At 43.4% G+C, this 27,832-nt stretch overlaps 1 protein-coding gene across 3 annotated transcripts; it reads left to right on the top strand.

Moving 5' to 3' along the window:
- Nucleotides 1–3,783: 3,783 nt before the first annotated feature.
- CD74 (CD74 molecule) lies at nucleotides 3,784–26,730 on the top strand. Of its 3 annotated transcripts, XM_044281133.1 has the most exons (10): nucleotides 3,785–3,945; nucleotides 11,032–11,213; nucleotides 12,165–12,247; nucleotides 13,351–13,413; nucleotides 13,929–14,024; nucleotides 15,319–15,418; nucleotides 16,524–16,646; nucleotides 20,997–21,191; nucleotides 24,789–24,845; nucleotides 26,531–26,730. In XM_044281133.1, the coding sequence occupies exons 1-9, from the start codon at nucleotides 3,866–3,868 to the stop codon at nucleotides 24,833–24,835; spliced, it is 969 nt and encodes a 322-aa protein (XP_044137068.1). In that variant the 5' UTR covers nucleotides 3,785–3,865; the 3' UTR covers nucleotides 24,836–24,845; nucleotides 26,531–26,730. The 3 variants fall into 3 exon arrangements, with proteins under 3 accessions (XP_044137069.1, XP_044137068.1, XP_044137070.1); XM_044281134.1 differs by lacking the exon at nucleotides 24,789–24,845 and having other exon boundaries at nucleotides 3,784–3,945; XM_044281135.1 differs by lacking the exon at nucleotides 16,524–16,646 and having other exon boundaries at nucleotides 3,787–3,945.
- The last annotated feature ends 1,102 nt before the right edge of the window (nucleotides 26,731–27,832 follow it).

Raw genomic sequence — 27,832 nt, 5'->3', positions numbered from 1 at the left:
GCAGCACTAAAGCCCGCCCATCAGAGCCGGTGACAGTCACAGGGAACACTGCTAGCCAGAAGCCTCCGCCCAGCAGTGTGTTATTACAAACAAAAAAGCCCTTGCCCTGCGCGATCCAGAAATTAAATGCTCTAATGCTCATAACAGGGGGTCTGCCTGGGTGAAAGCATGGGCATGTCCAGGCTCAGCATTTCCCTTATAAACCGTAACGGATTATATCCACACTTTCACTCAGGCAGGCCCCCTGTTATAAGCATCGGAGCATTTCAGGCTTCAATGCTGTCCCCTGTCCTGCGGCTCTAATGGGCGGGCTTTAGCGTTGCCCTAGAAATTTTTCAGGGCAGCGCTAAAGCCACCCCATTAGTGCTGGTGAAAGTACCAGGCTCACTGCTGGGCGGAAACCTCCACCTAGCAGTCCCCATGGAAAGCTTGGTACATTACTGAAACTCTATAAAATGTCTCTGCCCTATGCAATCCAATAACCAGGGGCTGCCTGGGTGAAATTGTGCATATGTCCGGGTTCAGAACACAAGGACTAGGGGGCACAATCTGAAATGAAATGGGGTAAGATCATAAGCAAAATAAAAAAATATTATTTTACTAAAATAGTGGTAGATGCTTGGAACATACTTTCAGCAGATGTGGTTGGGAAATCTACAGTAAGTGATGTCAAACAGTAGGATAAACACATATCTACCTTAAGAACAATGTGAAGAAAATATTATAAAGGCAGACTAGATGGACCATGTGGACTTTTTCTGCCGTCATTCTTCTATGTTTCTTTGAAACCTTTACATATACACAGTTGTGTTCAAAATAATAGCAGTCAGACATCACTAACCTGATCAATCACTGTTTTTGGTAGAAATGATATTTCTACATGGCAGGTAATTTACTAGCAGGTGTAGAGTAATAGAAATCCAACAGTCATGACATGCATGCTGCTGATTCTCTGTAATTCAATCACTTATTGAAAGGGGCATGTTCAAAATAATAGCAGTGTGGAGTTCAATGAGTGAGGTCATTCATTCTTTGAAAAATAGGAGGCAATTATTGCCCTTATTTAAGGAAGGAAGCCAGCAATAGTTGTACATGCTGGTTACAGTACATTTCTCTCTGAAATTCTAAGGAAAATGGGCTGTTCCAGACATTGTTCAGAAGAACAGCGTACCTTGATTAAAAAAGTTGATTGGAGAGGGGAAAACAAATAAAAAAGTGCAGAAAATGATAGGCTGCACAGCTAAAATGATCGCAAATGCTTTAAAATGGCAACCAAAACCTGAAAGACGTGGAAGAAAGTGAAACATTACCATTTGAATGGATAGAAGAATAGCCCAAATGGCAAGGACTCAACAATCAGCTCCAGGAAAATCAAAGAAGGTCTAAAGTTACCTGTGAGTACTGTTACAATTAGAAGACGCATATGTGAAGCCAAGCTATCTGCAAGAAGCCCCCGCAAAGTCCCACTGTTGAAAAAAAAGACATGTGCTGAAGAGGTTACAATTTGCCAAAGAGCACATTGACTGGCCTAAAGAGACATTTTGTGGACTGATTAAAGTAAAATTGTTCTTTTTGGGTCTAGTGGCCAGAGACAGATTGTCAAATGACCCCCAAACACTGAATTCAAGACATAGTACACTGTGAAGACAGTAAAGCATGGTGGTGCAAGCATCATGATATGGGGATGTTTCTCATACTAGGGTGTTGGGCCTATTTATTGTATAAGAGGGATTATGGGTCAGTTTGAATACATCAGAATACTTGAAGAGGTCATGCTACCTTATACTGAAGAGGAAATGCCCTTTAAATGGGTGTTCTAACAAGACAACAACCCTAAACACACCAGTAAACCTGCAGCATCTTGGTTCCAGAACAACAAGATTGACGTTATGGAGTGATCAGCCTATTCCCCGGATCTTAATCCAATAGAAAACTTGTGGGGTGACATAAAAAATGCAGTTTCTGAGGCAAAACCAAGAAATAGAGAAGAACTGTGGAATGTAGTCCAGTCATCCTGGGCTGGAATACCTGTTCACAGGTGCCAGAAGTTGGTTGACTCCATGCAACACAGATATACACTCAACTAAAGAATTATTAGGAACACCATACCAATACGGTGTTGGACCCCCTTTTGCCTTCAGAACTGCCTTAATGCCACGTGGCATTGATTCAACAAGGTGCCGATAGCATTCTTTAGAAATGTTGGTTCATATTGATAGGATAGCATCTTGCAGTTGATGGAGATTTGAGGGATGCACATCCAGGGCACGAAGCTCCCGTTCCACCACATCCCAAAGATGCTCTATTGGGTAGAGATCTGGTGACTGTGGGGGCCATTTTAGTACAGTGAACTCATTGTCATGTTCAAGAAACCAATTTGAGATGATTCGAGCTTTGTGACATGGTACATTATCCTGCTGGAAGTAGCCATCAGAGGATGGGTACATGGAGGTCATGAAGGGATGGACATAGTCAGAAACAATGCTCAGGTAGCCCGTGGCATTTAAACGATGGCCAATTTGCACTAAGGGGCCTAAAGTGTGCCCAGAAAACATCTCCCACACGATTACACCACCACCACCAGCCTGCACAGTGGTAACAAGGCATGATGGATACATGTTCTCATTCTGTTTACGCCAAATTCGGACTCTACCATTTGAATGTCTCAACAGTAATCGAGACTCATCAGACCAGGCAACATTTTTCCAGTCTTCAACAGTCCAATTTTGGTGAGCTCGTGCAAATTGTAGCCTCTTTTTACTATTTGTAGTGGAGATGAGTGGTACCCGGTGGGGTCTTCTGCTGTTGTAGCCCATCCGCCTCAAGGTTGTGCGTGTTGTGGCTTCACAAATGCTTTGCTGCATACCTCGGTTGTAACGAGTGGTTATTTCAGTCAACGTTGCTCTTCTATCAGCTTGAATCAGTCGGCCCATTCTCCTCTGACCTCTAGCATCAACAAGGCATGTTCGCCCACAGGACTGCTGCATACTGGATGTTTTTCCCTTTTCACACCATTTTTTGTAAACCCTAGAAATGGTTGTGCGTGAAAATCCCAGTAACTGAGCAGATTGTGAAATACTCAGACCGGCCCTGTCTGGCACCAACAACCATGCCACGCTCAAAATTGCTTAAATCACCTTTCTTTCCCATTCTGACATTCAGTTTGGAATTCAGGAGATTGTCTTGACCAGGACCACAACCCTAAATGCATTGAAGCAACTGCCATGTGATTGGTTGACTAGATAATCGCATTAATGAGAAATAGAACAGGTGTTCCTAATAATTCTTTAGGTGAGTGTACAACAGTTCTCAGAAACAGTGGTTAAGTGATTCAAAGGAAAGCAAAATGTTCAAGCATTTTTCAGTTTATATAGTGAATATTTGAGTATGTAAAGAAGAATACAAACACTGCTATTATTTTTTTTTAACAGTATAACATTCTATTTCAAATCATGTTTTGATTTGGAATAGAATGTGTAGTGTTCCCAATGCATTTGTGTGTATGGAAATAAAAGCTGTATATTGGACTGACATTAACAGCCCTCTTTATATACTGCACTTATATAAGTTTAGAGCAGGAGATTATCCTCATATTATGCTATTACAGTACATCGTCTCACATAATAGGAAAGTTTCACAGAATGATAGCATGTCTGCCTGACAACAAGTGATGCAGTCTAGTAGCCAATAAGAAATCTAGATTTCAACTCCAACCAAGAAAAAAACTCTTATGCTGCGGGTATTTCCAATACTTGTGTGTTGTCAGATATTTACTTTCAGTTCCTACATATTAATCAGTGCAACCAACCACCTAAGTGCATCACAGACAACAGGACCGCAGAGAGGAGCAGACCAGAATCAGAAGATGGCCGAGGAGACCCAGAACCTGGTGCAGGAGGAGATGCCAGCAGAGAATTCGATTACAGTTGGCAGTACAGAAACACGGTATAAAGCTGCATTTTATATGTATATATGACATATATGGATGTATAGATATGAGACACATATTGCAGACATTGATAGATTGATTGATAGATATGAGATAGATAGGTATGAGACAGATACCGCAAACAGATAGATATGAGATCGATAGATAGATAATGAGATCCATAAGTCCTGATAAAGTACTTTTCATAGACACGTCACTGTTGTGCAGGTGTATGTACTGTAAGCATGTGTTGTGCACTGTCTGCAGAAACCATGACGTCCCACATTCCCAATCATAACAGTTACGGAATTCCTATTTTAAATTTCCTTTTTTTCATAAATATTAAAGCCTAGCTTTGCCCAAAACCCTGAAAATCCCGCTGCTTTGGGCAGCAAAGCAAAACTTGGAGTGGACTGCACTCCATCATGATCACCTTCAGCAGTGAGTTCAGGACATGGCTTTTATAGACCCCATAAGACAAAGAGGTCCATCTCCATTCAGAGGTGAAGGGAATTAGCGGGGCACTTGGATGAAGCCAGTGAAAAATTGCTTGCAGATGGCTAGGAGACCAAGGAAAGCATGGAATCATGCAAGAGATTGAGAGGAGCCCAATATAATGATAACCTTATGGAGCCATGTTCTCACTTGCTGCTAAAGTTAGTCAGAGTGGATTCAGGCTCCATTCCAAAGTTTTCTAGGGACCCCATAGTGACTTGCAAGTCCATTGCCTGCTATCTTGGTATTTGGCACTCTCACAAGAAGCCTGGAGCTGTATACTGACTGTAGCACAGTCAAGGGCTCACTGCAGAGAAATTCTGTTATATTTTTTGGTATATTTTATATATACGGTATATATATATAGTTGGCATGGTGAGCTGGAGAGGGTTTATATATAAATAGTTACAGGGGTATTGTAACAATAGGGTGGCAGTCAGACTTACAGGTTAACATTGGCAAAGGTATAGGAGCTTGACAACTACCCAAGATGATTTCAGGAAACCAGTCTCCGGTCTTGTCCTTGTTACAGCATAGTGATGACTGTACATGTGGGGTGAGTACTGGGGAGCAGCTTTAGTACTAAGTTAGGTCCAAGAGCTGTCTTTTATGGATTGATATCAATTCCCATTGAGAGTATAACAGCATCTTTTCGGTAATTGCTCTTATTAGAACCTAGATGGGCATGCGAGCTTCATGCAGCCCCTCTACTTTAGGGTACGACTACACAGCGCGGTTGTGTTACGGTCACAATGCAGTCAAGTACTGTACAGGCGCAGTATGCTCCAATTAAATTAATGAAGACAACACTATTTAGTTGGTCTGTATTGTTAACGGCCATGCAGTATTGAAGGTGCCACATGACCATTACCAATGCAGACTGACTAAACAGTGTGGTCTTCATTAGTTTAATTAGAGGCCACTGCGCCCCTTACGGTCACACGGTTCTCGACAGCAGTACAGCCGTGTCGTAACCATGACCATGCTGGTCATACCGTCATACCCATACCCCTTACCCTCTGTTAACTTCATCACAAGGCCAAGAGGGCAATAACTATCTGCTCCACTGGCTTTTGTAAATTGAGTGTTCACAAAGGTGGTATCATGGCCAGAACAATGAACAAAATTACATCAGCACTCAGTCATGACGCAGTGTTTCAATATAAATGTTCATCAGTACAAGCTCTGTGAACTGCCCATTAACAGAATATCAGCATCTGCCCCCTTGTATATGGGCTATGCCTGGTACTGCAACTCTGTCGCATTTACTTAAAGGGGTTCTGCACTTTGTTTAAACTGATGATCTCTCCTCTGGATAGATCATCAGCTTCTGATTGGCGGGGGCCCGACACCCGGGACCCCCGCCGATCAGCTGTTTGAAAAGGCAGCGGCGCTCCAGCAGCGCCGCGGCCTTCTCACTGTTTACCGCTGGCCCAGTGACGCCACGACTACTATCAACTAGCTTGGGCGGGGCTAAGCTCCATTCAAGTGAACAGAGCTTAGCCCCGCCCAGGCCAGTGATACTAGTCATGACGTCACTGGGCCAGCGGTAAACAGTGAGAAGGCCGCGGCGCTGCTGGAGCGCTGCTGCCTTCTCAAACAGCTGATCAACGGGGGTCCCGGGTGTCGGACCCCCGCCAATCAGAAGCTGATGATCTATCCAGAGGAGAGATCATCAGTTTAAACAAAGTGCAGAACCCCTTTAAATTAGGATCAGTTGCATGACCACATGCAACCCATAGATGGGGGTGGCACGATGTTTGTAGGGGAAAAAAAGCAGACCTTTTTTAAAAATCTGAATCAACTTGTTAGTTTATTATTACTTGGGCAATATTTTAATATCTCCATTCCAAGATCAGTACTTAAGGTGTTTTTCCACAGTAGACATAAGTGATGTCTGATAGCCGGATGCTCCACTGCTAGGATCCCCACAGATCACTAGAATGAGGTCCTGAGCCCCCCATTCCTCCTCACTGCACTACCGCAGAGAGAAGAACTTCAACATGAGCGGCAGCCGCTCTACTCCATGTCTATGGGACTGATAGAAACTGTCATCAGTATGGCCATCCTTCATATAAGATAGGGCCAGGGGCTATCCATAGTATTCAGTATATTGGGCAGACTAGATGGGCCAAATGGTTCTTATCTGCCAACACTTTCTATGTTTCTATAGACTTAGGCTTGCTGGACTCAAGTCAAGGTTCTCCTCTCTGCACATAGTCTTTGGCTTGATAAAGGGCTTTGTCTGAAACGTAACAGTACCAGAGCTTCAATAAACTGCATCAGCTACAGCGTGTGCTGTCCAAACTGGTGTATTTTGGCACCCGTATCATCTATATATGTTATCTGGGTGTTTTTAGATACTATTCCAAGAACAAACTTCCAATTTCAAGGTTTGTAATTTCATAAGCGTCAAAGGCAATGACGCCAGATATAAAACATGATACAGTGGAAGCCAGCAACATCTCCAGCTCTAATTGTCTTGCCTTGCTGTTCTATACTGTTACAAGGAATAAGAAGTAGGGGCAATTGAATGCCGTGAATTTGCTCCAGATCAGAAACACGGCTGAACTTTGTGAACAGAGGCAGTGATTTATATATATATATATATATATATATATATATATACTGTGTCCAGTACATGTTGCTGTGTATTATCTGGACATTATAATCATATAGATGATGTTACATGATCACAGGATCTTATTAGCATAACTGGCATGTGAAAATATTGACTAACCAATCAAATGCTTAGGATTGTGTAATGTCACCAGTTGCTAGGCAGAGGCATCTTGAAACTTGTTCACCGTTGTTCATAGACCTGGGAGGATAGGAGGTAAAATGCGTATTGTCTTACTCGGCGTGGCTTCTCATAGACTGAAGTTTTTTCTTCTTTTTCAAATTGTAAAAAAGCCATAAAGCAAAAAAATCTGCAATGTATTAGAAGAGATAATACAAATAATGCAAATCTCACATGTAAATATTTCTGGAGGTTTTGTGAACATGGAGGGCAGCATTTTATCAGGACTTCCTGTCAGAAATTCGATTTTAGTCCCTGTAAAAGGCGTACACTTTCTCTGGGTGTAGAGAGAATTGCTTATACAGTAATTCCTCAGTGCTTTGGCATTGCGATAAATATCCCATTTTAAAACAGTTTCAAGGCTAACAATCGGGTGTCAATCACAGCAGTGATACTGAACTTGACCTGAATGCTTCAAAATGGGGGGTCCCCAAAAGCCTATGTGATAGGAACTCAGGATACGAGATGGGGTGTCCAAACCCCCAACACACCCAGGGGCAAATATGTTTTGCATAATACTTTGTATATGAAAAAGTGTGAATAATAAAAGGAACCATCCTCCTGATTGGTTAGTAGGAGTGACATCAGCAGTTGCTGGGTAGATGTTTCTTCTTAGCTGCTGTGTTGCAGGAGTACAATAATATAACATACTACATAATAACCAGGCAGTAAACAGCTTGTATATGATATTCAAAGAAAATGCTATACATTTATAAATTCATTTATTGTGACTATATTTTACAGTGAAGAGCACTATTGTGCAGTTCAGCTAGTATGCTAGTCATGTAGCTTAGTGTAAATTGAAGAGTTTAGCCTAGAGTTTTTGCTCGATCCGGCAGGGTTTAGCAAAAACGCTTCCGTTACTGATAATACAACCATCTGCATCCGTTATGAACGGATCCGGTTCTATTATCTGTAACATAGCCAAGATGGATCCATCATGAACTCCATTGAAAGTCAAATGGAGGACGGATCAGTTTTCTATTGCGGCAGATTGTGTCAGAGAAAACGGATCCGTCCCCATTGACTTGCATTGGGGGGTCATGCTCCGCACCCCAGGACGGAAAGCAAACTACAACATGTTGCGGTTTGCTCTCCGGTATGGGAACGCAACTAAACGGAACAGGATGCATTTTGGAGCACTCCGTTCTGTTCAGTTTAGTTTTGTCCCCATTGACAATGAATGGGGACAAAACGGAAGCGTTTTTTTCCAGTATTGAGCCCCCATGACGAATCTCCATACCGGAAAACTAAAATGCTAGTGTGAAAGTAGCTTAACTTGAGCATTGTATCCTTGCTATTATACCACTTATGACAAAAAAATTATTGTTATAGGACCGCATTATTATTATTTTTTTCCAGGCAAAATTAATAAAACACCTAGCCTTGGTGCCCATACCAACCAGTCAGTGTTCAGCTTTCATTGTTTACCCTATCCCGGAAAGATGAAAGCTGCACACTGATTGCTTGCTATGGGCAACAAGGTCATCTTAACTACTTGCTTACCGCTATGAAAACCAAGTCAGGGTGCTGGTCACATGATCAGAAGGGAGGGGATCACTCACAAAATACAGTCTCTGGTAAGAAAATTTACTTCACATCAGGTACCTTTCTAACAGGTCAAAGAATAAAACTTTTTTGCGGGAGTGCTTCTTTAATGAGCATTATAACCCCTTGAACCACCCCTCATTCCTAATACACACAAAAACTCAATGTCTAATGCCCCTTTCACATGAGTGAGTTTTCCTGCACGGGTGCAATGCGTGATGTGAACCTGACCCATTCATTTCAATTTTTTTTTTCACGCATCAGTTCAGCGTTGTGTGAAAAACGCAGCATGTTCTATACACTGCGTTTTTTATGCAGACCTGGCCCCAGAGAAGTGAATGGGGCTTCAGTGAAAAACGCATTGCAGCCGCAAGCAAGTCCGGATGCAATGCATTTTTTACTGATGGTTGCTAAGAGATGTTGTTTGTAAACCTTCAGTTTTTTTATCACGCATTTTTATAAACGCATTGCACCCACGCAGAAAAAACTGAACGCAATCGCAGACAAAACTGACTGAACTTGCTTGCAAAATGGTGCGAGTTTCCCTGAACGCATCTGGAGCCAATCTGTCAGTTTTACTGCTATCGTATGATTGTAGCAGGCCACCGCTAGGCAGATTTTCCTTGTTGACATTTCCAGTATACAGTGGTTTTGTAATTGCTGCCGATCAGTAGCAAATTTATGGTCACCTACCTACCAACTTTATGGAGGGACACTTTGGGTTCATTGTGTGAAATATCCATTTTTCTTGCATATTTATATACTTAAATTGTTTTCTTTTACACAATAGCGCACACATTTTTCTGAATATAGACATTTCTAAAATACTAATTGCATCAAATAATGAAATAATATACAAGGCGACCTCTAATATACAGAGAGGGACCAGACAAACACTTTCTGGATCAATTTTGTACATGTAATAATGAAAATCTATACCTCAGATAAAAAAGGAACATTTAAGGAGCAAAGAGGGACTTGAGTCAAAAGAGGGACACTTGGGAAGTGTGTAGTCAGACTAAGGACCATTACAACATTAGTCTTTTCTACATAAATATGCATAATATAAATACAAAGGAATAGTAATATAATTACTGGAAAATTCTCAACTATACAAAGTGCAGTATCTCAGGATGAAGATTTTTGTACAGTGACACCTGGTGGTGTTAGCTGAAACTGCAATTTAACATTTTTAAAAGTGCCAATTATTAACAAAAAAAGGCTGCTCCTTTATGCAGCTTTTGTCCTTTTTGTTCACGGATTTCTGTAATTCAAAAACCCAAATGCAATCGCACTCTGCAACCAGCACTCTGCCCTGCCTCTATGCTGGATGTTAAATGAGGCATTAGTGTACATTTTGGCCAAAGCGTAATAAGCCACTCACCACGTCAAGGTCGCCTCCATGAGTGGTCCCTAACACAGTTAGTCTGCCCTGGAGGCTGGTTTTAAAGTCAGTATAAAACTGAGTCTGCTTATATAGCACCTACCAGTAGCCATTTGGCTCCAGGAGAAGTATATAGTGGGCTCAGCATGCATGTTGGTACTTGCATCCCTGGATCTGATGAAAGCTGTAATGGCACCGGACGGGGTTAAAAGCAGAGTGTGCCTGGCGTGCATGCTGTACCTGCGCTCCCTGGACTTTGTGTGGCTGTCATGGCCCATAACAGGTAGGAACTAGTGTTAGGGACCACTCATGGAGGCGACCTTGACGTGGTGAGTGGCTTATTACGCTTTGGCCAAAATGTACACTAATGCCTCATTCAACATCCAGCATAGAGGCAGGGCAGAGTGCTGGTTGCAGAGTGCGATTGCATTTGGGTTTTTGCGTTTGTATCTGTATTTCGCCATAGCAATGTGCATCTGCATACAGGGTTGTGCTGACTGAACCCCCACAGGATTTCTGTAATTGTTCCTTTTTTCCTGTCGTGTCCACTGAGCGAGTAGACTGTTCCTATAATGAGATGTAGAAGCTGAACTGTGTAACCTGATCAATAAGATAACCCCCAAAAGCTCCTCTATCCCACTAATACTAGTTGACTGAGGCAGATAGACCGCAGCTGCATCCCCCTTCTCCCTGTATTGTTTTTACTGTTTCATACTAGATGGTTTCTTCGAAGCGGAGGAGGTTTCTGAGCACCAGCAGTTATGATGCGGAGCATCAGTCTATATCTTAGGGTTAACTAAAGCTGTCACAATAAAGTGCTGTTGTTATTCCTCTGTGCGTGACCTTACAATTCTTCTCAATTCCTTTTCTCTCCAGTACTATAACATGTAACAAAAGAAACGTTGTGCCTGCGCTCTCCATCTTTGTTGCACTTCTCATAGCTGGACAAGCAGTGTCCGTCTACTTCATCACACAGCAGCAGGGCAAGATCAATGAGTTGGACACCACGACAAGGGATATGAAGCTGAAAGAAATGATAGACAAGCTTCCTGGATCACGTAAGTAGTAATCACTGTAGCAAACCTTGTAGGGATTCCTTTTCAGCTATTAGGAACAATCCCTATAATAATATATTGTGGCATTGTTAGTTCTACAATTTTCTAATATATTCTACATAATACTAAGAAAATGAAACTATGCCTGTAAAGGGTCACTAACCTTAGAAAACCAGAAAGATCAGTAGGGGTTTAAACGTAAGAATTAGAATGAGGGGAGAGAAGTGCGCGCATCTCTCTCCTCGCTTCTGAGGACTTCTATGGAGCCCATCTTATGCAGCACTTTTCTACCCTCGTTCTATGGATTGATAGAGGTCTCAGTGCTCAGACTCCCACCGATCTAAACTTACATTTTTCTCTGACATATCAAGAGTTTTTTTTTTTTAAGTTAGTGACCCTTTAAATTATAATCAAAACAACAAGATTGCAGAATATTGCTCCCTCCGATAGGGGAGGCTGGGCTGATATGGTTGGCTCTTGCTGTAGTATCGGGCCACATATCGTGGTCAAATACAAAAACTAGCTTTGAAGTAAGTGTCCACCCCTGACAAACATTTCACTTTCTTAATTAAAATAGGTTGAAATTTTTTGTTGATTTGTATAACTTCTTTATGGTGGTCAGAGATCATTTTTTCCCCGATATAGAACCCCAAAATCACCTGCATAAAGTTAAAATGAAATCTCCAGCCACCACTAGAGTTAGCCAAAGTGTCAAATGACTCCGATTTATAAGTTCAATTTATAGACAGTATACAGTAGACTCCCTCTAGTTTTGGCTGCAGGCAGACAATTATTTTACTTATGTTTATTACATATAGTATGTTTTATAACAATAATCTGTGGGTTCCAAAGTTGCTTTTAGTGGTGTCCTTAAGCAGGTGTTTAGAGTGCGTTGCATCTCTTCACCATAAGCCTTTTCTTATAACTCTATGTCTACCATATATCTTTTTACAGCTCCTTCCCAAAATCGACCAAAGCTGAGAATGTCAACTTTCAACATTCCTCTGGCAGTTAGGGATGATGATGGAACCCAACAGGTAATTATGAGAAGAAGAAAAATACAGAGCTTATAAAGAATTTCCACTAAAGTAGAAACTGTTAAATCTTGCTAGGCTGTCTAATAACTTGCTAGTAGATGAAACGTAAACATGTTCTCAAAATCTGAAAATGGCACAGCTGCATGTCTTCTTAGGCCTCTTTCACACTTGTGTTGTCCGGATCCGGCGTGTACTCCACTTGCCGGAATTACACGTCGGATCCGGAAAAACGCAAGTGAGCTGAAAGCATTTGAAAAAATGCGTTCAGTGTTACTATGGCAGCCAGGACGCTATTAAAGTCCTGGTTGCCATTGTAGAAGCGGGGAGTGGGGGAGCGGTATACTTACAGTCCGTGCGGCTCCCGGGGCGCTCCAGAATGACATCAGAGCGCCCCATGCGCATGGATGACGTGCCATGCGATCACGTCATCCATGCGCGTGGGGCGCCCTGACGTCACTCTGGAGCGCCCCGGGAGCCGCACGGACGGTAAGTATACTGCTCCCCCGCTCCCCACTACACTTTACCATGGCTGCCAGGACTTTAGCGTCCTGGTAGCCATGGTAACCATTCAGAAAAAGCTAAACGTCGGATCTGGCAATGCGCCGAAACGACGTTTAGCTTAAGGCCGGATCCGGATCAATGCCTTTCAATGGGCATTAATTCCGGATCCGGCCTTGCGGCAAGTCTTCAGGATTTTTGGCCGGAGCAAAAAGCGCAGCATGCTGCGGTATTTTCTCCGGCCAAAAAACGTTCCGGTCCGGAACTGAAGACATCCTGAACGGATTTCTCTCCATTCAGAATGCATTAGGATAAAACTGATCAGGATTCTTCCGGCATAGAGCCCCGACGACGGAACTCTATGCCGGAAGAAAAGAACGCACGTGTGAATGAGCCCTTAGAGCCAGCTAGCTTAAAAAAAAAAAAATTATATATATATATATATATATAAAATGGAGTGACTTACAAAGAGGGCACTGGTGATGGATTATAAACTGAACATGATAAGGGAAAGATTTAGATACAGGTTTTGCAATTGGGCTCAGGAACATCAGAATACTTCTTATTGTGTATATGTTAGAATAATTTTGGATATTTATCTACAGAAACTGGAGAACAAGGCAATGGCCAGCAACCACGTTGAAGATGCAGTACAATACATTCTCCTGGTGAGTGGTGGCTACTGTGGGAACTGACTTCACTAGGCAGTGAAGGCAGCTATAAACCGGATTAGAATTTGGATCATCTACCTGAAGTTGAGTTACATAATGGTGGCTTTGAATTTTATAAATTAGAAGAGAACCTATACGAAATGTCATAAATTAGATTAGAACCAATTACGGCTCACATGGGGGATACTCCACATTGACAAGGCTTCTGAAAAGCCTATTAAGCTCCCACATAACAAGGATGATTTCCTACACAGAAGTCTTGGTATGCCTTGGAACCACTTTTAGGAGTAATAATGATGGGCATATTGGTCAGCTTTTCAAAAAATGAACACTAAGAGCTGTTGACTGAAGAACTTATAAGATAACAACTTAAGGAACATTAGAGGATATTTTTTTTAAGGGGTAGAACTGGATGTCAACTGCTTGGTATGGTCAAAGTGTGACTATGTCATGACAAACTAGCTGTTTTTAATTCTCACACTATGTCTTACATGTCTTTTTGTTGATTGTAGATGGGAAACCCTCTGAGAAACTATCCATCTTTCAATGGAACCATCCTAGAAAACCTCAAAAAGTTGAGAAAGACTTTGAGCTATCAGGAATGGATGGTGAGTTCAAACTGTACACACACCATTAGATTGTCAAATTAATAAGGACTAAATCGGATGCTTAAAGTGGCAATGGCCGCTGTCCTAACAGTACACACAAAACCTGTCCTAATTACACAGGAGTACAAGTTACTACACAACACTGAGGTAAAGAGCTGCTTGCCAGAGATTATGATCCTGAATACAGTTTAATGTGATCTTCAGCTAAATCTCTGTGGGAATGGAGTTAATGAGGAGACATTAAGTACAGAGAGGAGGGTGGTGTGTGGCTAATGAGCAGCACTTGTATGCAATCTCCATTACCACAGCAATACATTACCACAGTCTGTCCTGTCCGTCCTCTCTGCTCTTCATGGCTCTATTCCTACAAAGATTCATCTGAAGATCTTATTACTCTGTTCAGGATCATAATCCTTGACAAGTAGAACAATGAGGAGGATGAGGCAGCTCAGTGCTGTGAAGTAACTTGTGCTCCTGTGTGACTAGGACAGGTTGTGTGTGTACTGTTAGGGCAGCGGCCATTTTGATTGCTCCCTAGACAAAATGAGCCAGTCTAACTAATGAAAGGTATTTATATAAAAGTTATATTCAAGTATTTCGATTTCCGCATATTCATATGGAATTCTGAGGTGACAGAATGGGGTCCTTTGTTTAGGATCCTTATCTCTTGGCCAAAGTGGAAAGCTGCAAACAGCGTTTCTCACTATGGATAACGTTCTCATCTGCATTTTCCCTGTGGTGGCACGGCAGGCAAATTAACTCTTACAACCAGGTTTCACCACAAACTACAGCTGATCACTATGAAATTTCATAATGTAGAACCCCTTTAACATTACAGATGCTTTTTTTTTATTTTTTTCAAGATTAAAGCAGGCCAAACTGGCAAAAAGAAAGCCTGTCTGTTTGGGCTTGGACTAGACCTGTTGGGTCAAGCCGTTGGTCATAAAATGGCAATAGACATGACTGCTAGCTTACCCAATAAACAGGCACTCTCAGACCACTGCAGCATGTTTGGTTAGTGCCATAGCCTGAAAATCTGTTCAATTTTTTTTCCAGTGGTCCATAATAAGCCAAGAGAGAGTTTTCTTTCTTCTGGAGGGGAGGCGAGGTATACTTTTTTTTTTTTTTTCCCCAGGGAGCATTGCTACAATACTAGCTGGATTTCAGCAAAAAGAACCAGTACCTTCCAAGGATTGTATTAACTCAATATTCATGAATGAGGCTTGTCCGCTCATTTAAAAACGCACATAAAGTCAGGCAGACACAAGAATAATTATGTATCTTTGTCTTTCAGCTCTTTGACAGTTGGATGCAGCAGTGGTATCTGTTCTACTTGGTACAGAGCTCCAAAGCTCCAGAGACAACTCCAGAACCAAATGCAGATATTTCCACAGGTACCAACAGCTTCTAAAATAGGTGTTATAATGTGGTATGTATGTTAGGGTACAATCACACTTGCGTTGCTGGATTCCGGCAGGCAGTTCTGTCACCGGAACTGCCTGCCGGATGCAGCAATCTGTTTGCAAACTAAAACAAATTGTAGACTGATCCGAATGCGGATCAGTCTAAAAAGTGCATTGCAATACAGTTTCCGGTATGTTGTTATTTTTTTACATTTTAAAAAGGTCTGCGCATGACCGGATCCGTCAATGTTAATGCTGGAACCGGCACTAATACATTCCTATGGAAAAGTGTTCAGGATTTTTGGCCGGAGAGAAAAATGCAGCATGCTGCGTTTTTTTCTCCGTCCAAATACCGTAAAAAGTCTGAACTGAAGACATCCTGAACAGATTACTCTCCATTCAGAATGTATTATGATAAAACTGATCAGTTTTTTTCCGGTATTGAGCCCCTAGGACAGAACTCAATAACGGAAAACTTTGAACTAAGTGTGAAAGTACCCTTACTGATAGTACTGCATGCAGCAGAGCTGTGGGAACATACCCTATGGAGCTCATACAGTTTTGCCCTAGCCACTCCCAGTGTAGTCTCCATACAGCACCATATTCTGTAGGCACTCTCTCATGGAAACCGTGCTTCTGAGAGTAGCTCCGTAACCTGGCATCCAATGGAACACAATTTTCTCCTCCTTCTGGACTGCTGTATGCATCTACATGAAACCAGAGGATTACAGAGGTGCAGTAAGGATTGATCGATCTGTATGCTTGGCTTGTACGGAGCAGTAATACAGCCATATGCATGAGCCCCGATTATACATTGCCACCACTTTGCTTAGGCTGTTCATGAATTTGTTCAGAGATATTTCACACAGTGATAAAAATATGTTCCCAACATTTAGGTGGTAATTTTTATTTTATTTTTACATTGGTTTAGATGTTGGCTACACTGATAGATGCATAAACCAGGAGTCCTCTTCTCAGAAGGCAGATAAAAATGTCATATTCATGGTGGCAGAATGTCCACTAATACATTATAACATGAGGACTACACGCTGCTTCTGTCTCATGTATTTCAAAGTATTCACAATTTCTTCTTTAGGATCCAGTGTACCGCAGGAGAGAAACCTACCTGCTGAGTTTGAAGAACGTGGAAACTTGGTTTATGCCTCTACCAGTTACACAACCGACTCAATGCCCAGTTTTATCGATGAAATCCCAAGTGGTGAATATATGTTCCCTCCTATGTCTATTGTAGAAACCTTTGTAGTGAAGCAGAATATGATGAGTAGTGCTGAATGAGCATGCTGGGCCAAACAGCAGTTCGGCTTGAGCATCGCTATGCTCGGCACATCACAGTGTTCAGACAAATACTGTGTATGCTCGAGCACAATTGAAGACAATGAAAATCAATGGGAGACCCGAGCATTAAACCAGGCACCCCCTGATCTGAAGAAGAGAATGTTTCTAGTTCACAGAAAAAGGTTAGAAATTGATGGAAACACCACCTAAAATGGTTTGAAAAAGGCATGGGAAGGATGTCTGGATGCATCTTGGACTCCCATTACTTATGACAAAAGTTTTGTATTTACATGACAAAACTGTATAGAAAGGTTATTGAATATTATGTTAGGACAATCGGCAAACTTTGTCACCCTAATGATAATGATCTAGGTGGGCAGGTCCACCCAAGCCATCCAAGAGTTATGAAGTAACTTTGAGGCTTACTGGCTCTCAGTCCGATGAGATCTGGTTTTGAATGTCTCATAGTGCACAAGACTGCCATTGTAAGGTGTGCTGACTGTATCTGTCTCATGGATAGATTGTTGGCTTGCACATATCCGGCTTTTGGCATATAGCCTTTGTGTGGTTGTCTATTGTACAGTCAGGTCCATAAATATTGGGACATCGACGCAATTATAAATTTTTGGGGATCTATACACCACCACAATGGATTTGAAATGAAACGAACAAGACATGCTTTTACTGCACACTGTCAGCTTTAATTTGAGGGTATTTACATCAAAATCAGGTGAACGGTGTAGGAATTAACAGTTTGCATATGTGCCTCCCACTTGTTAAGGGACCTAAAAGTAACGGGACAGAATAATTATAATTCAAACTTTCACTTTTTAATACTTGGTTGCAAATCCTTTGCAGTCAATTACAGCCTGAAGTCTGTAACAAATAGACATCACCAGATGCTGGGTTTCATCCCTGGTGATGCTCTGTCAGGCCTCTACTGCAACTGTCTTCAGCAAGTGAAATGCGTGCTCAATCGGATTCAGGTCAGGTGATTGACTTGGCCAATGCATAACATTCCACTTCTTTCCCTTAAAAAACTCTTTGGTTGCTTTTGCAGTATGCTTTGGGTCATTGTCCATCTGCACTGTTAAGCGCCGTCCAATGAGTTCTGAAGCATTTGGCTGAATTTGAGCAGATAATATTGCCCGAAACATTTCAGAATTCATCCTGCTGCTTTTGTCAGCAGTCACATCATCAATAAATACAAGAGAACCAGTTCCATTGGCAGCCATATATGCCCACGCCATGACACTACCACCACCATGCTTCACTGATGAGGTGGTATGCTTAGGATCATGAGCAGTTCCTTTCTTTCTCCATACTCTTCTCTTCCCATCACTCTGGTACAAGTTGATATCGGTCTCATCTGTCCATAGGATGTTGTTCCAGAAGTATGAAGGCTTTTTTAGATGTCTTTTGGCAAACTCTAATCTGGCCTTCCTGTTTTTGAGGCTCACCAATGGTTTACATCTTGTGGTGAACCCTCTGTATTCACTCTGGTGAAGTCTTCTCTTGATTGTTGACTTTGACACACATACACCTACCTCCTGGAGAGTGTTCTTGATCTGGCCAACTGTTGTGAAGGGTGTTTACTTCACCAGGGAAATAATTCTTCGTTTATCCACCAGAGTTGTTTTCTGTGGTCTTACAGGTCTTTTAGTGTTGCTGAGCTCACAGATGCATTCCTTCTTTTTAAGAATGTTCCAAACAGTTGTTTTGGCCACGCCTAATGTTTTTGCCATCTCTCTAATGTTTTTTTTTTCCAGCCTAATGATGGCTTGCTTCACCAATAGTGACAGCTCTTTGGATCTCATCTTGAGAGTTGACAGCAACAGATTCTAAAAGGAAATAGCACACTTCAAATTAACTCTGGACCTATTATCTGCTCATTATAATTGGGATAATGAGGGATTAACAGACACCTAGCCATGGAACAGCTGAGAAGCCACTTGTCCGATTACTTTTGGTCTCTTAACAAGTGGAAGGCACATATGCAAACTGTTGTAATTCCTACACCGTTCACCTGATTTGGATGTAAATACCCTCAAATTAAAGCCGACAGTCTGCAGTTAAAGCACATCTTGTTTGTTTCATTTCAAATCCATTGTGGTGGTGTATAGAGCCAAAAATGTTAGCATTGTGTCAATGTCCCAATATTTATGGACCTGACTGTCATAGGTAATAGGAGTCCAAGATGCATCCAGACGTCCTCCCCATGCAGTTTCCAAACCATTTTGGGGTGTTTCCATCAATTTCTAACTTTTTTTTGTAAATCAGACACCCTCTCCTCTTCAGAGCAGGGGGTGCCTGGTTTAATGTTTGGGTCTCCCATTGTGCTTCAGTAGAGCACCCCGATGTGTTCTGCCAGAGCATCCGAGCACTTTGGTGCTCGATCAACACTAATGATGAGCCATGGTCATATCTTACCTAAAAACCCAACTGCAATATATTAGTAGTGACATCGTAAATAGCGAGGTCATATTTTTAAGTGAGGTACTGAAGTAGATCTACTCATACCAATCCCTTCCCCTATGGGAGAATTTAAGGCTTAGTTCACATTGTGTCAGTGGCCATCAGAGCCTCTGATGTGGCTGTCATCATGTTCAATGTGGTGCTATTTTTTCAGGCAATATGATGGTGCCCAATGGTGCCTCATTATAAGGCCTCATGCACACGACCGTTGTGTGCATCCGTGGCCGTTGTGCCGTTTATTTTGCGGACCCATTGACTTTCAATGGGTCCGTGGAAAAATCGCAAACTGCACCGTTTGGCAGCCGCATCCGTGATCCGTTTTTCCTGTCCGTGAAAAAAATATGACCTGTCCTATTTTTTTCACGGCCAACGGTTCACGGACCCATTCAAGTCAATGGGTCCGTGAAAATCACGGATGCACACAAGATTGTCATCCGTGTCCGTGATCCGTGTCCGTTTTTTCCTATCATTTCAATGGCAAACTTGACTTAGATTTTTTTTCATTTTTCATGTCCGTGGATCCTCCAAAAAACAAGGAAGACCCACGGACGAAAAAACGGTCACGGATCACGGACCTACGGACCCCGTTTTTGCGGACCTTAAAAAAAAACGGTCGTGTGCATGAGGCCTAAGTCAAAGGGGTCAGTTGGGCATCACCGATTTCCATCTTGTGATAGTTCCGGCAGGGTATTGAGACTTCCATTATAAACAAAAAGCCACAATGCAGATGTAAACAGAGCTTAAAGGAAACCTGTCACCTGGATTTTGTGTATAGAGCTGAGGACATGGGTTGATAGATGGCCACTAGCACATCCACAATACCCAGTCCCCATAGCTCTGTGTGCTTTTATAGTGTAAAAAAACCGATTTGATACATATGCAAATTAACCTGAGATGAGTCCTGTATGTGAGATAAGTCAGGGACAGGACTCATCTCAGGTTAATTTGCATATGTATAAAATCGTTTTAAATAAAAGCACACAGAGCTATGGGGACTGGGTATTGCGGATGTGCTAGTGGCCATCTAGCAACCCATGTCCTCAGCTCTATACACAAAATCCCGGTGACAGGTTCCCTTTAAGTTGTCCACCTTACAATTCAAAGGAGGCCAGGTTACCATATCGGTATGTTTTTGGAAGGACACTGTAGACTTACCTTGGCAGGACTGTCTCCTCCTCTTGTATCTTGTCTGTATAGGTCTTATGTGAAGTCTAGTGTATAATAAAGGATAGTTATAATATTTTATGAAAATGGCTTACAGAGGTTGTCCAATCAGCCCAACCCCCGTCCATAGGTTTGGGACCCCCCCCCCCCCCCTTCCCAAGCAGAAACAATCCACAATCTTATATAGAGACACATAGATACATATTTTAGAGTCAATAGTACGACCATGTATCCAAATAAATATACTGCCATGTAGGGTAGGAGCGCTAAAACAAACCATGAGAAAACCTTTTATTTTAAACTATGTGCACTATTGGCAGGGCTTCCCCTAGCCACTACTACTAGTCCTGGGGAGTATTAATCAAAGAATATTTGCATAAAAATAAAAAGCGTTACTCAGGCTTATAGGACTGGATTTTCACAATAGTATGGGCGTTTCAGGGCATGTACCCTACGTGGCGGTATGCTTACTTTGAAAATCATTTTGGAAGTGACATACTCCCTTTAAAGAGTCACCAAAATGTACCATGTTTTGGGAACAGAATAAAAATTTTAGGCACTACTTGGATTTTATACTGATAACATCATTGATTTATGTCTTCCCTGCAAACTATAAGTCATCTTTATGTCTAAGGTGCCCCAGTGATGACCCCGTGCCAACTGACAGCCAAAAGACATTCCTTGCCTGGTGCCTATGTGCCTCAATGCGATAGTAACGGCGACTTCACACCCATGCAGTGCTGGCGTAGTACAGGATACTGCTGGTGTGTCTACAGAAATGGAACTGAAGTCGAAGGGACCCGGGCTCGGGTTAAAATTGACTGCAGCGGTAAGTATGGCTTATATATCAATTGCACTTACAGTCTCCATTTTGGCATGTGAAACCAGCCTCAAGTTGTCTAAAGAGACAATACTGTACCCTTGTCATTCCTGAAGAAAGCACATGTAGAAGACAGGCATAGAAGGAAGTCAGAGGCCCACCAGCTGTCTACATCAGGAAAGGCACTCCAGCTGTTGTGAAACTACAACTCCCAGAATCCTCCCCTCTCTTAGGCCTCATGCACACGACCGTTGTGTGCATCCGTGGCCGTTGTGCCGTTTTCCGTTTTTTTTTCAGCGGACCCATTGACTTTCAAGGGGTTCGTGGAAAAATCGGAAAATGCACAGTTTTGCAGCCGAGGCCGTGATCCGTGTATCCTCTCCGTCAAAAAAATATGACCTGTCCTATTTTTCTGACGGACAACAGTTCACAGACCCATTCAAATCAATGGGTCCGTGAAAGAACACGGATGCACACAAGATTGGCATCCGTGTCCGTGATCCGTGGCCGTAGGTTGCTTTCATACAGACGGATCCGAAGATCCGTCTGCATAAAAGCTTTTTCAGATCTAAGTTTTCACTTAGTGAAAACTCATATCCGACAGTATATTCTAACACAGAAGCGTTCCCATGGTGATGGGGACGCTTCTAGTTAGAATACACTACAAACTTTGTACAAGACTGCCCCCTGCTGCCTGGCAGCACCCGATCTCTTACAGGGGGATATGATAGCACAATTAACCCCTTCAGGTGCGGCACCTGAATGGGTTAATTGTACTATCATATCCCCCTGTAAGAGATCAGGGCTGCCAGGCAGCAGGGGGCAGACCCCCCCCCCCCCTCCCCAGTTTGAATATCGTTGGTGGCACAGTGTGCGCCCCCCATCGGGCCCCCCTTCCTCCCTCTATTGTTATAAATCGTTGGTGGCACAGTGTGCGCCCCCCATCGGGCCCCCCCTTCCTCCCTCTATTGTTATAAATCGTTGGTGACACAGTGTGCGCCCCCCATCGGCCCCCCCTCCCTCTATAGCAGTAACAACATTGGTGGCAGTGTGCGGCCTCCCATTCCCCCCCCCCCATCATTGGTGGCAGCAGAGTTCCGATCGGAGTCCCAGTTTAAATCGCTGGGGCTCCGATCGGTAACCATGGCAACCAGGAAGCTACTGCAGCCCTGGTTGCCATGGTTACTTAGCAATAGTACAACAGTAGAAGATTCATACTTACCTGCTTGCTGCTGCGATGTCTGTGACCGGCCGGGAGCTCCTCCTACTGGTAAGTGACAGTTCTTTAGCAATGCACCGCACAGACCTTTCACTTACCAGTAGGTGGAGCTCCTGGCCGGACACAGACATCGCAGCAACAAGCAGGTAACTATGAGTCTTCTACTATTGTACTATTGCTAAGTAACCATGGCAACCAGGACTGCAGTAGCGTCCTGGTTGCCATGGTTACCGATCGGAGCCCCAGCGATTAAACTGGGACTCCGATCGGAACTCCGCTGCCACCAATGATCGGGGGGGGGGGGGGGGGAGATGGGAGGCCGCACACTGGCCACCAATGTTGTTACTGCTATAGAGGGAGGGGGGCCGATGGGGGGCGCACACTGTGCCACCAACGATTTATAACAATAGAGGGAGGAAGGGGGGGGCCCGATGGGGGGCGCACACTGTGCCACCAACAATTTATTACAGTAGAGGGAGGAAGGGGGGCCCGATGGGGGGCGCACACTGTGCCACCAACGATTTATTACACTAGAGGGAGGAAGGGGGGCCCGATGGGGGGTGCACACTGTGCCACCAACGATATTCAAACTGGGGAGGGGGGGGGGGGGTCTGCCCCCTGCTGCCTGGCAGCCCTGATCTCTTACAGGGGGATATGATAGTACAATTAACCCCTTCAGGTGCGGCACCTGAGGAGTTAATTGTGCTGATCACGGCCCCCTGTAAGAGATCGGGTGCTGCCAGGCAGCAGGGGGCAGTCTTGTACAAAGTTTGTAGTGTATTCTAACTAGAAGCGTCCCCATCACCATGGGAACGCCTCTGTGTTAGAATATACTGTCGGATATGAGTTTCACGAAGTAGCTCATATCCGACAGTATATTCTAACATAGAGGCGTTCCCATGGTGATGGGGACGCTTCAAGTTAAAATATACCATCGGATTGGAGAAAACTCCAATCCGATGGTATAAAAGAACTCCAGACTTTACATTGAAAGTCAATGGGGACGGATCCGTTTGAAATGGCACCATATTGTGTCAACATCAAACGGATCCGTCCCCATTGACTTGCATTGTAATTCAGGACGGATCCGTTTGGCTCCGCACGGCCAGGCGGACACCAAAACGACTTTTTTTTCATGTCCGTGGATCCTCCAAAAATCAAGGAAGACCCACGGACGAAAACACGGTCACGGATCACGGACCTACGGACCCCGTTTTTGCGGACCGTGAAAATAAACTGTCGCGTGCATGAGGCCTTATATGGGAGTTACAAGAGCAGCTCAGTAAGTCTGCATGCTGGGAGCTGTAGTTTCACAGCAGCTGGAGTACCGAAGGTTGCTGATCCCTGGTCTACATACTAGGATGGTAAACCTTTTAGAGACCAAGTGCCTAAACTGCAACCCAAAACCCACTGTGCTAACACAGCAAAACCCACTGTGCTAACACAGCAATTTAACCAGAATAATAAATTGTGTGTGTGTGTGTGTGTGGGGGGGGGGGGGGCTCACACAGTATAATGACTCCACCAGTGGCCTCCCCACATACCCTATCATTGCTGGAATGTGGGGGGGCCACATACCTCCTAACTTCAGAAAAACACAAAGAGGGACAGCATATGCGCCAATTTTTTTTTTCAGACTAGGCCAACTCTATAACTCCACCCAAAACATAATTATACACACCCAGTCCATTTAATGCCTCCACATAGTAATTCTTGCTTTGCTGTAGGGGCTTTTGTTACATGGCAGAGCCCTGTGACAGCACACAGTAGTAATATCCACATTGTGCCCCCTTCACAGTAGCTATGTCCAGATGTGCCCCTTTACAGTAATTATGCCAGATTATGTGCCCTACAGAGGATATAAAAACAAACAAAAACAAACTGTAAATACTCACCTGGTTCCTCCGATGCTCAGATGTCAGCGCTCCACAACAGCAGCATGAAACTGCCAGACATTGTGCTGTTGTGTAGGATAAGAAGCGCACAGCTGATTCCCGGCTCCTGATAAAAAGCAGTGTGATGGGAGACACTACATCGTGCTCCTGAGGAGCGCCAGCTGAGGTCATGACGTCATTGCTGGGCTGGGCCTGAAGGAGCATAGGATGATCTGCTGCAGTTAATGAAAGGACCACCGGCTCCACTGCGCTCCAGCAATTAGTGCTTCCATCTGTATTGATTGAAGCGCTCATAGCAGTTGACCCTGCGCACCAGCCATAGGTTGGCTGCCACAGTACTAGGAGGTGTAGCTTGGTAAAATCTGGAAGTTACCTCAGGTTGGGACTTTTCAATAGTTTATATAGGAATTGGCCATTTGAAACGATTTTCAATGGTTTCCGTTCACAGCGGATAATCACTATTATCTAATGCAGATTTGTTCTTTCCCACAGTCATTAACGAGTCAATGGATGTAATGCAGAAAATGGAGGATTATTAATTCATTTAGGGTAAGTGCCCTTGGTGCAGCTATGGGTCTCTATTCTGTATTAGAAACATATGACCCGTTCCTGTGTTGTGCCTGGTATCGCAACTCAGCTCGAGAGAGGAATGGGATAGAATTGCAACACCACACACAACCTTTGGGCACAGTGTCTGGAAACAAGTAGTCAAGTTTTTCAAAAGATGTACAAATGTAAATCAAAAGATGAAGCTTTGCTGTAGGGGCTTTTGTTACATGGCAGAGCCCTGTGCATGGAGACTTAAAGGGGCTGAACCTGGACATACCTCAATTTTCACCCCGGCAGCCCTCCTGCTCTCCTTTGCCCTGCACTAAATCACGCAGGGCAAAGGCATTTTTCTGGAGATCCGGTGACGTACCGGGGCTCTCCGTGGGGCTGCCAGGAAGCCCAGTGACATCACCTGCAGTAATGGGTGGAATTTAGCACTGCCCTAGCCAGTAAAACAGCTAGGGCAGCGCTAAAGCCCGCCCATCAGAGCCTGTGACGTAACTGAACACACTGTCGGGCGGAAGCCTCTGCCCAGCAACGTTTTATTGTACAGCCCAGACAGGACTATAGGAGCAATAAGGGTGCACTCTTCCATTACAAAAATCAGTTACCTTCATTTGGCTGGGGTAGCAAGCACAAGAATTTATGCAAACCCCAGTTAGGTTGATGAACTTTCTGCAAGAAAATCTTATGCACCCCAATGATGAAAGAAATGCATTACAAAATGACAGCTACCTTTGTAAATTATTTTTAAGAATGTTTATGCAAACCAGAAAACTCCTTTAAGGCCTCTTGCACACGACAGTGTGTCCCCCATGGCCATATTTACTTGAATGGGTCTGCATCCGGAGATGGGGTGCGGAACGGAAGCACTACGGAGTACTTTTGTGGGGTTCCGTTCCGCAAAAAGATAGAACTTGTCCTATCCTTTTGCAGAACGGACTGATCACGTACCCCATTCAAGTGAATGGCGTCGCGATCCGCATGCGGCTGGCCCAGTCTGTGCTCGTGCATTGCGGACCGCAATTTGCTGTCCGCAGCACACGTTCCAGTGCTAGAGGCCTAAGGCTTATGAGTTCAGAGCTATACAGTCAGTCTGAATGAAAGGGATTTATCAGGAGGGTATTTTTTTTTTGCAGGATTCCGTTATCTAATTTATAAAAGGTCACAGTGTGACAAAATTTGGTGCATCTTTCAGTCTAACACTTCTGAATCGGATGTGTTACCATTTTGTATAATCTCCCTTTAGAAAGAATTCCGGACACTTTTTTAAAAAGTTGCAGTTGACAAATTTGGCTTACGGTAAATTAGCTTGTCAGGCTACCTACACAACTTGTCAAACCAGGAGTGCGTGGTGTAAAAATGCAGAATGCAGCAAAACATGGCGCAAATCAGCAAAAAAAAAAAAGTTGCAAAGCCCTATTTTGTGACATTTAGAAGCCAGAATTCACCAGGACTTCATCAGTTTCCCCATGTGTCCAGAGATAGTCTCCTTCATACATATGAAGTCTGAAAAGGAAAAAAAATAAAAAATGAAGACGCTTTATGAAACAGAAGGGAAGGTTTCATAAAGGACCTCTCGGACAGCTCATATTAAGGGATATGCATGAGCCTAAACAGCACATTAACAATAAAAACCCATTATGTCTACATCAATGTAAAATTTTTCACATTTTATTCAACAGGTGAAAACTAATCTCTAAGACGACAATAACTGGTGATTTTGCAAAGCCGCCATCTCCGTAGTAAAGGCCTTTGGGTTCCAGCTTAAAGCACAAGCTTCGTAATTTAGTGTCTTATATAAGGAGAATAAAATGTGTGTGTAATGTGGGCACTAGTATGCCAGGTCATAAGATTTTCCTATAAAAAGATTATGAAATCCTTAGTGCTTTTTCATGCACCAGTGCCTTGATGAATCATTTAAAATGTCTAATCTTTGCTTCCTAGCGATATGCCACCAACGTCTGACGTGAGAAAACCCCTTTAATGAATTTACTACACTAAAAGCATAAAGTAATAGTACTAGAAGAGGGAGTTCTACCTTCCAACCGCCTCCCCAAGACGCTCTACCAGATCTGTCCATGGCAGTAGTGCAGCTCATCCTTTTTCATGCAGAGTGATCCTGGGGGAGAAAAAGCTGCCCATGTCCATAAAGCCATTGATTGGCATTTTTCAATGCAGACGCTGCCGTTTCAAATAATGATGGCCCCCGCCCATGAATCTTTCTTGGGTGCATAGGCCCTTAAAGGGTTTCCATCATCAAAAAAAAAAATCGGTATCAAGCTGGCTGACATTAGAGATGTGCTATTGTCAGCTGAACATAACCGTATTACTTACAACCTTTCTGCGTGCCACCGTTATTGCTAAATAATTACTTCTATAATATGTAAATGAGCCTCTAGGAGCAGGGGGGGCGTTGGACACGGCCTGGTAAACTTGATTGACATCCTTGGTCTCCTCCAGCCCTGCAAATCCCGCACCTGCGCCGTCCCATTTAGTATTCAGCACAGGCGCAGTGAGTGAAGGACGCTCACCGGCTTCCTTACTGCGCCGAACATTAAACGGGACGGCGCAGGCACAGGATTTTCGGGGCTGGAGGAGACTAAGGATGTCAATCAGGTTTACCAGGGCGTGTCAAGTGGTGAGAGAACGGCGCTTCTAGGAGCAGGAGCAACGCCCCCCTGCTCCTAGAGGCTCATTTACATATTATAAAAGTAATTATTTAGTAATAACGGCGGCACGCAGGGAGGTGTAAGTAATACTGTTATGTTCAGCTGACATTAGCACATCGCTCATGTCAGCCAGCTCGATACAGAGTTTTTTTTATGACAGAAACCGTTTAATTATTTGAAACAGCAGTGTCTGTATTGAAAACTGCCAATCAATGGCTTTATGGACATGGGCAGCTTTTTCTCCCCCAGGATCACTCTGCATGAAAAAAATGCAGCATGTCCTGTGTGTTTTTCAAGCCACAGGGACCACATAGA

Source organism: Bufo gargarizans, chromosome 2, assembly GCF_014858855.1.
Source record: "Bufo gargarizans isolate SCDJY-AF-19 chromosome 2, ASM1485885v1, whole genome shotgun sequence".
Classification (NCBI taxonomy): Eukaryota; Metazoa; Chordata; class Amphibia; order Anura; family Bufonidae; genus Bufo; species Bufo gargarizans.
The sequence above is the reverse complement of the archived record's forward strand: the minus strand, read 5'-3'. Positions and strand labels throughout refer to the sequence as shown.

Coding starts and splice junctions, on each gene's coding strand:
- CD74 (XM_044281133.1), top strand. CDS start 3,866: ATGGCCGAGGAGACCCAGAACCTGGTGCAGGAGGAGATGCCAGCAGAG. Junction 3,946..11,031: donor GTTGGCAGTACAGAAACACG/GTATAAAGCTGC, acceptor TTTTCTCTCCAG/TACTATAACATGTAACAAAA. Junction 13,414..13,928: donor CAGTACAATACATTCTCCTG/GTGAGTGGTGGC, acceptor TGTTGATTGTAG/ATGGGAAACCCTCTGAGAAA.